Source organism: Pongo pygmaeus, chromosome 9 (genome assembly GCF_028885625.2).
Source record: "Pongo pygmaeus isolate AG05252 chromosome 9, NHGRI_mPonPyg2-v2.0_pri, whole genome shotgun sequence".
NCBI classification, from domain to species: domain Eukaryota; kingdom Metazoa; phylum Chordata; class Mammalia; order Primates; family Hominidae; genus Pongo; species Pongo pygmaeus.
The window spans coordinates 65,528,799-65,542,190 of record NC_072382.2 but is presented as its reverse complement, the minus strand read 5'-3'; the positions used below and the strand labels follow the sequence as shown (position 1 = coordinate 65,542,190).

The 13,392-nt window shown below is 47.8% G+C and overlaps 1 protein-coding gene across 9 annotated transcripts in view; it reads right to left on the bottom strand.

The window, feature by feature from the left end:
- Positions 1-13,392, bottom strand: part of IRAG1 (inositol 1,4,5-triphosphate receptor associated 1) — a 122,216-nt gene that overhangs the window by 79,573 nt on the left and 29,251 nt on the right. For 3 of the 9 annotated variants that reach the window (XM_063671154.1, XM_063671156.1, XM_063671155.1), the window contains exon 2: positions 1,475-1,632. The exons of 5 other annotated variants lie outside the window; for them this stretch is intronic. In XM_063671154.1, coding sequence (XP_063527224.1) covers positions 1,475-1,632 — 158 coding nt within the window. Of the gene's footprint in view, positions 1-1,474; positions 1,673-13,392 lie in introns of those variants that run through there. One more of the 9 variants, XM_063671157.1, reaches the window with a different exon arrangement.

The window sequence follows — 13,392 nt, the reverse complement described above, 5'->3', positions numbered from 1 at the left end:
CGCGGAAATAGGGATGCTAAGGAGACAGAGGCCAAGAAAGTCATGGCCTGAGGGTCTGGAAGCAGTCGCATTTGAATGCAGTTGGAAGTGTTTTGTCTCTCCTTTCCTTAATCCCCAAGCTTTTGGAACTTGGCACCCTCAGCAGCAGGACCCACTATTTCCCAGAATGGGGGCCTGGACTTGATAAAACCCTGGGCTGGGCTGCCTGAGGCTGAAGGGCTAGGGGGTTGGCCCACTGTCACTTAGACATTCAAGGGAAGGACAACCCCCTCACCCCTAAGGTGGCCAAGTTCGGCAACATCTTAATCCGATGAGCTTGGGATATGGAGATACAAAGGGCCATTCTTTTCTAAGTGTTTACTATCTAAGTTCCCAGAGTCGTAATGTGTCAGAAAACAAATGCCATCATAACATGAAAATATTCACTAAGAATCTGCCCATTTGTAAAAATAATGTTCCACTCATAGATTCTTCCCTCACTTAAAAAGTGTCTATCCCACCTGGCTCAGGTCAGTTTGGACGACTGTCCGATATAACAGGACAATACCATTTCAATGCAAATCAACTGTGAAGTTCATGAAGTCAAAGAAAACAGTGATGGAGAATTTTACATGCAAGGTCTTTGACCAAGGAGATCAGATAGAGCTTATCAATTAAGTGAAGAAAATACGACGAGGATGATGCTCACATCGGTTCTTCAAAAGGGAATAATTTTAATATCGAGGGACTGAAAGAGATCCTTGGGAAAATGGATGAAGCCCTTAAGTATTAAACAGATGGAGACTCTTAATTAGGTGCTGTAAAGTAAAATGTGAAGAGCGAGTTACTACGTGAACAGATCATTTTGCTGGTATAATAAATAAATATACCCACACCAAAATCAACATTTTATTCTTTCTTCAATCTGAAAATTAGCACATAACCTATATTTTGTAATCTGTTAGCTCAAAATAGCTTGTTTTGAATACCTCATTTGTACTAGAAAAATCTCAATGTCTCTTTAAATTAACCTGCTTTCATCATTTCCTTTCTATAATAAAATTTCACTGAAAACCTTTTTTGCTATTTACTGTACATTTTTGATCTCCATTTTAAGTGGATTCACTTTAAGTGGCCTTTTCTCGTGCCCACTCACCTGACATAAGAGGTTCTCAGTGCTAATGGTTCTCATCTAAGTCCTTCTCCGGTTTCAGGGGGAGCCTGCCTGGTTTGTGGTTTGACTTCTGAGGCCTCAGTCAGACACAGCCTAGATGGTTGGTTCTATACCCAGAATATTTGGGGCCTCGGTCAATTCAAACCAACTCAGAGTAATTGATTCCTCCGTATGGAAGCCACACACCTTCTCCAGGTACCCACTGCAATCTACATGAGCTGTCAGCAAACCCTCTGGCCAGCCTAAAAGCTGTGGCCTCAGCCCAAGGTGCTTGGCTTGGCCCCCAGCCAGGCTAGCTGAGGGCAGGGAGGGGGCACTTACTTGGCCGGCAGGGCTCTGGGCTGCCTGTGGCTCTCCGGGGGGCTCCTCGTCCTCGGGAATGTGGGGCATGGCAGCCTCCTGCTGGGAGTGGCCACGTGTGCCCGGAACCTCCGCTGCGTCAGCCCCAAAGATGCTCCAAGAGGCCTGGGCTCCACAGGCTGGGGAGACGCCAAAAGGACAAGTCAAATCCATTCCCATCCCTGTCCCAAGCTGGGTTCCATTTCCCGGAGCCACAAGCCACAGTGAGAGCCGGCTTGAGTTTGCATCAACACCGGAGGTCAAACCAGGCTAGGCGAGGGCATTTGGAATTTCATTTCCTCCGGCTCTCTGGCTTTGTTTACAAAGTCAGAGGTGACCTTAGAGATTTTGCATCTAATTTGGTCTTTACAGTAAACACAGCTATCCCAGAAGGGAGAAAAGTGCTTCAAACTCCTCAAAGCTGTAGCTAATGGAAGATACTCCATTGAGATCAGATTGGGAGTTGTTTACCACTTACTGAGCACCTACTGGGTGCCAGGCCCTGTCCTAGGAGCATCACCATCATCTAATTGAATCCTCAAGATGACCTCTGATGTAGCCATTAATATTCCCATTTTACAGATGAGAGAACTGCCCCAGAGAGTGAAAGTCACTTGCCCCAAATCATACAGAGAACCAATAATTTGAACCCAGATCTTCCTGATTTTGAGGCTGGGGCTTTTTCTGCTATACCACACAGTGTTCCTCAGCCATGTGGATGGGGAGTAAGAGGTGCTGTTTCCTGAATTCCTCCCTGACACCTCCCCTCATGCTCTTCTGACCCTCAGCACAGGCTCTCTCATTTGAGTTCAGCCCTTACGGGGACTACACCAGCCCTGCTAAAACCTGGGGGTTCAGGCAGGGTGAATTCTGTGTGCCCTGTGCCCACCCCTGGCAACTTTAGATTGACTCCCAGAAGCCAAGCTATCCCTTCCCTATGGTGCAACAGCCTGGGGGCACTGGGGTCCCAGTGCTGATTGGGACTGCAATCAGCGTAATCTCATCCACCTCCCACAGTGACTGGCTCAGGGATAGACAATGGACCCAGCCTACATCGATGAGCTTAAAGTAGTTTTCTGGGACCAGATGCTTTCTCCTGCTCTGAGTGGCGGAGTGTGAAGATATGAGACCTGGTGCTATGGATACCATTTTGCTTCCATGAGGAAAGCCAGACAGAATCTAACTGATACACACAGAGGAGGGCAGAGCTAAGGGACCTGCAGAGAAACAGAACTGAAGCCCTGATTAAAGTGTGCCTGAAGCCTGAACACTTTCTGGACTAGCCGGTTACATGAACAATTAAGCCTCTTGGTGTTGAAATCACTTTGTGTTGGGTTTTTGTTCCTTGTAACTGAAAACATGCTCCACTACTCTTTCATGCTTCTTGTTTGTCAAGATGCCTAGGAGTATGATCCTGCCAACAGACCTGAGCCAATGGGTCTAGCTCCTCTGCTTCCTCTTAGAAGAGGAGACTAGCAATGCCAGGTTTCCATAGGGAAAGGCAGGATAGCAATGTAGAAAGAACACAGGCTTTGGAACCAGATATCTCGGTGTGAGTGCTCACTTTGCCAGTCACTGGCTATGTGGCCTTGGAAAGTTGGCTTCATCTCTGAGTCCCGGTTTTCTTGTCAAAACAGATAAGAATGCCTCCCAAGCAGGATGCTCCAAGGATGAAACACACTCAGTTCAGAGACCACCTGCACGGGGGTCTGCAGCCCAGGAAGCTTGGCCGAAGCTCCATGGGCTCTGCCTGTCCTCTCCCCATCCTTAAACTCCCTCCTTCTTCTATTAGTGGGGTGGGCAATACCTTCAGGAATCTATAGAACTAACAATTGGCCTGGTTCTGCAACTTTTAGAGATTCCCTGAAGGAGCTGCTCCACTGGACAGTAGATTAAGACCACCAAGCAGATAACATAGTGAGGTGACCTTTGGCTGATGGGACATGGTGGGTGGGGGTGGAGATGAAGGACACTGTCATTTACTGAGCACCAACTGTGTTCCAGGTCCTCTGGAAGGTACTGCTGACTGCTGGAGGCTGTAGGAGGAAAAGCCGGAAAGCCCTGCCACCTCCCATAATACTTGGTGTTCTTCTTGTCCTTCAGAAAGGGCTCCGAAAGCCCCTAGAGTCAGAGTGCTGCAGAAAAGGCCTGAGCTGCCATCAGCCCAGCTCTGACAGACCCTTCACGCCCCCACAGCCAACACACATACCTCTAGACTCCTGGACTGAGCTCCTTGAGCTAGGCAAGATGTCAGATTCATCCTAGGTACCCAAAAGATTCAGCAAAGAATGATTGTTGATTTATGTTTAAAGAACTAGGGACTTTTAGCCCCAGGATTGGTCAAGGTGACCACCATCTTGACTGCTGTCTTTCTCTGCAATGAACGTTAGCTCACACAGCTCTGGAACAGTTAGGGTGACCCCTACTGGCCACCTCAAGAAATCTCAAGTAGACCATCCATAGAGTCATTCATTCTTTCACTGCCTAAACTTTACACCTACTCTACCAGGCCTGTGCAAGGGGCTGGTGACACAAAGAAAATCTTGGCCCTCAAGGAACATAGAGCCCAGTGGTAGGAGATGCTGGAGAACAGTATAATGGGGTAAATATTTTGAAAGTGAGAAGTTGCAGGACCCCAGAAAAAGGTTACCTGTGGAAATTGGGATGGTGGGACATGATTTTAGCAAATATTTCACATTACAAATGTTTGAGCTGAGCCATGAACACAAATGCTGAGTGGAATTTCTTGGAACAGATTAGCTGGGTGTCTAGTGGGGAAGATAAGACAGGATGGGTAGAAGCCACACTGGACAGACTTCACCTGGCTCTTGGGAATGAGAACTACAGGGCCAGGGCATGCTGTCTGTGTCTTCCATACCAAATTCTTACTGTATGAATAAACTGAGCATCAGGTTCACCCAAAGGTGAGCTCTGTGATTAATTTCTATTATCTTTACTTGGATTTCAGCTGCAGTGGCATCAGTGGTGCTGGGTAAAGTATTTGGTAAAAGGGGTTGAGGGTAGCAAAAGAGTAGCCACAAACCCTGATTCTACTAAACGAAGTTGGCTACATCTCCTAGGAAACCTTTTAAAATTATGTGTGATGTATGTACAGGTCCAGGCTGTCTTAACAGGGGTATGGTTTCTAAAACATGGGAGGTGACTATTCCACTTTTCTTTTGTCTTAATCTACACAAAGTATATTGTGCTCTGCCTGTTAAGAAGGATTTAGACAAATTGGGACATGTTTTGAAACTGGGAAGCAGGAAGCAAGGAGAACAAGAATTTGTGTTTAAAGAACTAGAGAGCTTTAGCCCGGAGAAGAGGAAGTGCAGGGAGAAATAAAAATCTCTTCTCAGATGTTTGGAAAGCATTCATGTGGTTCTACTGTTCCCAAAGAATAGACGTCATAACTAATGACTGAAAGGTCAGATGAAGGCAAGGGACGACCTTCTAGTTGGTTGGAACCACCTGAAGATGAAACAGGCTGTTCTTTAAGGTAGTGAGCTCCCCAATCCTTGGAGGGTTCTGGTAAAGCCTGGGACAAGGGTCACAGGATTCCTATCCACTTCAGGGGCCTTTTCTAACTCTGGGAGTCCCTGAAATCCTGGACTCTTTTTAGCTACAACAAACTGAAAGACCTGACGATTCCATCCCAGGATTCTGGGATTATGGTCTGAAGTCTCATGAGAAATACCTCATTTTTTAACCCTCCACTTTCTTTCCTCCACCTGCCTCTTCCAAAAAGAGCTTAAGTCAGTCCCTGTGACAGAAAGCAAAATAGAACAAATGAATTAAGTCAGATGTCAGCTGCCACAACATAAAAGTAGAGTGGATGCTGGCTGAGGCCCCACTCTTGACAAGATGGAACCCCAGGCTCCTCGGGGGAGCCCCAGCAGCCCTGCCTGCCGGGGCCATTCCCACGCTGCTCCTGCCCTGTTTGCTGTCTCTCCCATCCATTATTATAAACTCGCTGCTTAAAATAGCAAGGTAAAAGGAGAGTCCCTCCCCCAGGGTGACATCTGGGTTCTGCTGGAGCTTGTGGGCACACGGACCTCACATCCATCACAGCAAAGTTTAGAATATAATCTCCAGGAAGTGCTGATCTAGAGCACCAGCCCATAAAAGGAAAAAATATTTAGTAATGTTTGGTCTCTAAGCTGTTCCTTCTTTAACCCATTTTCAGGGCCCTTCTTGCTGCTTCTCCAGTCTGGTTTGGAAAGGGTTAGGTGGGCCAGTGCCAAGAGCTAATCAGCTCTTATGACTCTACTCATTCTGCCTCCAGCTAGTGCCTAACTAGAACCTTGCCCATTTTACAGGTCGGGAAACTGAGGTGCAGAAACGGAAACAACTCGACTGGTTCAGCTACCCTTGTATCTGGTGCAAATTTTCCAAGAGACTCTGCTGGGATAACTATCCAATAATTTGTGCAACTGAAGAGGCTAGAAGTTCCTAAACCATATTTAAATATTTTATCTGCCCCTGCTCATGAAAGAAAACAAACTAATATGCTTTTGTTCACGCTTTCATTCTTCAGCTACTTCTAAGTTGCCTACTGAGCATCAGACACTATGCTAGATGTATTTCAAGTGCTATTTTAACTCCTATGAGATAGGTTTTATTATTTCCATTTAATATATTAAGGATCTAGGGCTCAGAAAGGTTCCGCAACCTGCTCAAGATCACACAGCTAGTAAGTAGCTGGTGAAGGGTTATAATCCAGGCTAGTCTGACTCCTAGGCCCACCATCTTTCCTCTCTTCCACTGTGGCTTCTTCACCAGGAGTTCTGCTTGAGTGTGGCAGAAAAGCCTAGCACGGGGGCCCTGCCTCCCAGGGGAGGGCTGGAGTGAGTACTCCCAGTGAGGCTAAGGATGGTGGGAGGCAGAGGGGAGGAAACAGGACCTACACTTCGGTTGTCGGGCCAGGGGTCTTATGAGGGCTAAAGAGTGGCCTACAGTTGAGCCTGCATGTCCTCTGGTAGGTAGTAGCAGCAGGTGGGGGAAGCGGAGGACAGCCCTGCCTTGTAGGCTTCAAAGGCCTTACTGTATCCCAGAAAGTATAGAGCCATCATCGGGATGCAGGGTTCAGGAACAGAATTTACAGAGACTATCTCCTTCAGTGCTTTCAGCAACCCTGTGAGATGGGGAGAGTAAGTACTATTATTATTAACATTAAAGTTAGACCCATGTTACAGATGAGGAAACAGAGGCCCAGAGACTTGCCCAATGTCATCGCTCACGAATGGCAGTGCTGGGAATTCACCGAATCTGGGTCTGATGCTCCCCTTCCTTGCAGGGCCAAGCCTGTTCTCGGCAGGCAGCAGCAGCCTCTCATCATGGCGCCAAAGATGCCTCTCCCAGAGCCTTGCGACCTGCCTAGAAGAGACCAAACTCCTCTCTGAAACCACAGTATCCCAGGAGCACAGCCTGTAAGCTGAGCGGCTCTCAGATTCTCTCTGTGAATCTTTGAGCATTGAGGGAAGAGCCAAGAAGCCCTTTCGGGAAACAATGGGTTAACCTAGCCTCCACTGACCTTTCTGGAGTGACTCAGTATTCTCAGAAGGGAGTTTTTTTGTTCTTCCAGCTTTGAATTTTTGCTTTCATTTTAGCAGCACAAAGAATGTGAAAGAGATTAGGTTGCTATTAATACCACGGGTCTATCTCTAGATGAACAACTGATGGGGGGAATTGTTGGGGGCGACTGCACATGGAGCTCTTTTAGCCCTTCTGCAAATCCAGAGGGTGATGGAGGAGCCACTGGGAACTCACAAGTCTTACCCCTGCATCCATTTTTACCAATGGGGAACCGAGGCCTAGAGAGGGGCAGACACGTGACCAAGGCCACACCTATGAGTGAGGGGCAGAGTCAGAGAAGGCCCCAGAGCCCCCACGCTCCGAGCCCGGCTGCATGTGGCAGCTTTCTGACTTTTCATTTTGACAGTTTTGCTCATAGTAAAGGGTAAGCCATTGTGTCTGTGCTGTGAAAGCAGGCGTCCTTCGGCAGTGACTCGTCATTGTTCTTGCTTTCATGGTCACTCTCGCGGGAGAGAGGATGCTCCCTGCAGATCTGCTGAAAGTGCTGAGAGGTGCCTCTGGGGGTCCCCTGGGTCTGGCCAACTGCAGAGCTGGGTTCCGCACCTCCGCAAGTGAGCTGGATGGGAAGCCTGCCTTGGGAAAGCCCCATCCTGCTTCCCAACCTTGGCCTGCTCACGGGGCTTTGTTGCTTGGCAGATTCCGTTCTAATCCTTTCCCTGCCTCTCTCTTGCTGGATAAATCTCCCCTGGCCTCAGTTTCCTCATTTGAATATGGAGGTAAGAGCACCCACATTTTAGTATTGTTGTAACGATTAAATCAAGAAATACATGCAAGGTGCTGGTACATAGAGTCCACTCAGTGCCCTCGCCATTCTCCAAACAGGGCAGCTGAGTTCTCTAAGCATGCACACCATCAACAAAACCAAGCCAAGGCTCAGAGAGACTCTGGTATTCAATCCTAGGTGGCTCAGAGCTCCCAGATTTGTCTCCCGCAAGTAAAAGAGATTCAGTCCTGGTCTTTGCTGTGGACAGTCCCAGGTCTGTGCTGGGCTTGCCCCATGTCTGTGCTGTGCTCAGTCCCAGGTCTGTGCTGTGGTCAGTCCCATGTCTGTGCTGTGCTCACCCCATGTCTGTGCTGTGCTCAGTCCCAGGTCTGTGCTGTGCTCAGTCCCAGGTCTGTGCTGTGCTTAGTCCCAGGTCTGTGCTATGCTCAGTCCCAGGTCTGTGCTGTGGTTACCCCATGTCTGTGCTGTGCTCACCCCATGTCTGTGCTGTGCTTAGTCCCAGGTCTGTGCTGTGCTCAGTCCCAGGTCTGTGCTGTGGCTGCCCAAGGTCTGTGCTGTGCTCAGTCCCAGGTCTGTGCTGTGCTTGCCCCAGATCTGTGCTGTGCTTAGTCCCAGGTCTGGGCTGTGCTCAGTCCCAGGTTGGTCTGGTTTCAAAGCCCCAGTTCTTTCCATTATCCCTGTACTCATCATGACTCCCCAAAAACAGAGGTTTTCATTCCACAGGTGACACATGAGGCCTAGAGTGGAATCCCTCCTGGAAGAGGGCCAGCCACAGTGTCTGGCCAAGTAGGTATTTGTGCTGTGCTGAACAAGTGGGTAAGTGAGTGACTGAAGAGGGTACAGCCACCCCCCAGTGTGTGGTGGAAGCCCCAGGATTCTCTCCTGAAAGTGGATCTAGATTGAAGGGAATTGTGCAGGAGCAGGAATGGTGAAGGGCGGAGATGCAGGGAGAAAGCCTCAGTGGCAACAGAAAAGGGAGGATGAGGAAGTGGAAGTAACTTCCCCCAAGACTGTGTCCCCTAAACAAAGTCATGTTTCGGGAGGCTGGCCCCGAGCACCCCGACACTCCTGGGGTTTGCACCTCTGTGGGAAACCTTCTTAGGGCCCGATTTTCTCCTGCCCTGCTCTCTGCTCCTGTGGATCTCATATAGGCTTTGTTGGCTGGGGGTGCCCTGGGAAGGAGCCAGCACCTGCTCAGACCAATGACAGGAAATAAGCCTAAACATCTCCCCAGGTTTCCTTTCCAGCTTGTTCACTTCAGGAATTCTTTTTTTAAAACTAGGTCCACTTGAAAAAATTTTTTCTTCTTCAAAATATGTACAATTGCTCAATCGGAGGCAGTTCAAAGGCACCAAGAATAGCAGCAAAGTATCTGAGCCTCCCATTTAGCGCCTAGCAGATATAAATCTTGCCCAGTTCTGTTTGTTCCAGGCTGCTCAGCAGCCTCTTCCCTGAGTCACTCACTCAAGAGTGACATGAGTCATCATCCTGGGGTCAAGGACCACACGGCATTCCGGGTCTGTGAGATCCCATAAAGGGCAGGGCACCGAGGGGTCTCCAGGGAGACAGGAGGATCAGGAACTGTCTCCTAAGCCCTAGGCTTGGCTCTGCCTCCCCACATAGGTGACTTTAGAGAGTCACTAAGCCTGAGAAGTAGGTGGATTTCTGGGCCCTTCTAACTTGTACTTTGAAGGAGTCTCTTTAGTGGTGCACAGGAGCCTGCTTGTTCCAGCTCATAAGAGTCTAATGTCATTTTCAAGAATTTTGTGAACTGGTGGCTAAACACAGACATTATTAAAAAATAAATTACATGAACTTACATTAAACAAAAAGGAGATAAATACTCAAAATAACTGCTTTTTAATTATTTTACTACATTTTACTATTATCTATGGTCTTAGGAAGATTTATTTCTGTTGTCTCTGCATGGTGGAAACTCTACATAATGATTTGCTACTGCCCATCTCTTCTCAGTTCCATGATCAGTGAGGTTGAGTTTAGTAGCTTGCCATTGGTCATAGTGGGAGTACCTATACCATGGAAATTGGCAAATGCTACGTACATGTGAGGGCCTTTTCCCCCCAGAGAGCTGGCCGTGAAACATTGCCAGCACACCACTGAGCCACTCAGCCCCAGGCTCCCTGATTCTTGCTCCTACCAGGGTGCAGAAGGAACACAGATTACTTTAATATCACCCCAAGATAGCATAGTTATGGAGATTTCATTGCCAATTGTCTTTGGACAATGTTTCCCAAGTGGACCACAAATCCCTTACACTCAACACATCCCTGACAGACCTCATTGTTTCTTTCCCTCCCCAGCCCACTCCTCCTGTGCCCCAGAGAATGGCACTCAAGCTATAAACCTAGAAGTCACCGTGACTTCTTCATTTCTGTCACCCTCCACATTCAATTAGATGACTCTGAGTCCCGTCAATCCTAGTTCAGAAATGCCCTTCCTCCCATCCCTGGCACCCCTGCCCATGGCTCTGTGTGACCTGAGTCACTGCAACTGCCTCATTTTTCTCCTTACCTCTGGCCTGGTCCCTTCCAATGACCCTCCATAATGATACCAGAGCAGTCTGTCTGAAACACAAATCGGATCATCCTTCCCCTTCCTAAACTCTTTGAGGACTGATTCCCTTTTATCATGGGTGGGGGGCAGTTCTGAGTCAAGCTCCTAGCCCCTCTCTCGAAGCTGATCCCCTCTTTCAGCCTTCATACACCTTATGCCCCAACCACAGTGGACCAAAAGCCAACCTCCAAACATGCCCTGCTTTTTTACACCCTTTGCATACATGTTCCTCCTTATACTTGGGCTGCCTTCTGTCCTCCTTGTATACCTTATGGGTTCCCACTTGTCCTCCAGGACCCAGTTCACATATCTCCTCCTTCATAAACCCATTCCTCCTCTTCACCTCAGGAAAAGTTACTCCCTTCCTGTAGTAGTTTCCTACTGCGTCTGTACCAAATTTCCACATATTTGGTGGCTTAAAACTGCACAAATTCATTATCTTACAATTCTTGAGGTCAGAAGTTCAAAATCCATCTCAGCAGGCTAAAGTCTAAGCATCGGCAGGGCTGTGCTTCTTCAGGAGGCTCTAGGGGAGAATCCATTTCCTGCCATTTCCAGCTTTAGAGGCTGCCTACATTGGTTGGCTGGTGACCCTTTTTTCTCCATCCTCAAAGCCAGCAGAGTCGCTGGCATGTTTTCTCCCCTCTGATCTCTGCTTCCCCCTTCACATTTCCTTCTCCTCTGACTTTCACCATCCTGCCTCCTTATAAGAACTCATGATTACATTGAACCCGCTCAGTTAATCCAGGGTAATCTCCATCTAAGTATTCTCAATTTAATCATATCTGCAAAGGCCCTTTCGCCATTTAAGGTAACATCTTCATAGGTTCCTGGGTTAGGATGTAGACATCTTGGGGAGCAGGGAGTATTCAGCCTACTGCCCTATCCTCCCAGGGTACTTTGCACAGAACTCAACCCAACTAGAATTTGAACACCTCAAGAGCAGGGACTCTGCCTTATTCATAGCTTTATGAATATTCTTATAATATTCATATTTTTATGACCTGCCTCCAGTACAGAGTCAAACACAGAATAGCCATTCACTAAATGTTTATTGAATTAATAAATGAATGACACCATATTTCTAAAAAGCAGATAAGAAGGTTTTACATAGGCTGGGGGCAGTTGCCCATGCCTGTAATCCCAGCACTTTGGGAGACCAAGGCGGGTGGATCACTTGAAGTCAGGAGTTCAAGACCAGCCTGGCCAACATGGTGAAACCCCATCTCTACTAAAAATACAAAACTTAGCCATCATCTGGGTTGCTATATAAGCAGGTGGGTGGCCTTGCCTGCCCTCATTCTCATTGAGCTTCCCCAGGTTAATGGCCAAGTTTTTCTCTTGATGATGTACCTGGGTTTCATGTCTTCTCTGCCACACAGATGTGCAAATTTCTTCCACAGTATTCTACAACTAAAACCTCACAAAAGGGCAGGGCCTCCTTCTCTGACACCTTCATGCTTCTGTCCTACCATCCAGGAGTAATTTGCAAAGTGAGTTTTCAGATTAACTTATCAATGGCTCTTCTAGCTTTAACCTAAGCCTAACAGAAGACAGAGCACACCCACCAGCCCCTCTGGCTCCGCTTGGAATGCTGACCAAAGCATTTCCTCAAACAGCTGGTTATGTGTGTTCAGATGAGGCAGCACCCTTGTGTCTGCTGCCGTGGTACTCTGGAACCATCTCCTTCCTGACAGAGCAGAGCCAGGAGGCTTTACAAGGTGGTCATTGCCTTTAAACCCAGACCTGGACTCATGGCTTGATTCCTGCTCCAGCAAAGGCACAGACTCTGGTATTAGGGGTCCTGGCAATCCAGCACCTGGGATTGCCCATTCCCATAAAGCAGGCCTCTGGGAAATGTACCTTATTTCAGGTAGAAGGCAGGAGGCATTGCACCCACTTGATGGGATTGCACTAGGCCTTGATGGCCTTGGTTCTTTCAGAAACCAACATGTGGACTGAATCTGAGCCAAAGGCCTCTTCCTTGGATCTCCTGGCCTCTGAACCTGAAGATGCCCTTTTCTTAGGATGGGGGCAAGGATGGATAAAGGCAAGCTGGTGTTTTGTCCAGGCCCAGAGATCTGTCAAGGGCCATCTAGACCACCAGGAACCAGAAGAGGCACCCTATTGCCTTGGATTCTTTAGAAACTTTGTTCCAAATAAAAATAAAACTTCCTTGACTTGGCAACACCACAGCCCAATAAATAAATAAATAAGCAAAAAAAGAAAAGAAAATTAACACCCAGTTCCCAGTGTGCCTCTCTCATTCAGTTCCTCCTGCTTCTCCTTCATCTCCCCTTCCCTTCCCAGTTTTCTTCTAGGAAGAGGTCATCAGGGTCTATTAGGAACCTGTAGGAATACATATAGGAATATAGGAATATATGTAGGAACTGGTATGGGAAAGTCAGAAGGAAAAGATGGCCTCCATGGTGCCTGCCTAAATCATTCACCCATTCTAGAAAAGCTTGTTGAGTGCTTCCTATGTGTCAGGTATTGTGCTGGGCACTGGGGCTCTGGGGTGTGTCCTCCAAGGCCACCTCCTCCAGGAAGGCTTCCCTGACCTCTCCTGGAAGCTATATTCTCTCTGGTCTATGACAGCACTGTGTGGCTATCCCAATCTGCCAAGCAGTGGTTTCTGTATCTCATTTGCAAAGGCTGAGGGCAGAGAGCTTTCTTTTGTCCTGGGAACATAACACAGGTACAGAGAAAGTTCTCAATACCTGGTGGATCTCTTCTTTTGAAAGCAAGGACTCTAGGAATCAAGCCTCACTTTTCACATGGCCTACTACACACCCAGCACAATGTAGATACACTAGCTCTTGAACCATCTCAGGTCTGTGAGAAAGGAATTACTTCTCCATTTTAAAGATGAGGAAACGGAGCCTTAGACAAGCAAGTGACTTGCTCTAGGTCACACAGTCGGAAGGCAGAGTCAGGATTAAACACTGGGTCTCCTCTGCCCAAAATGGGATGTTTGGATCTTCCTTAGAGAGAGCTTATTCCTATG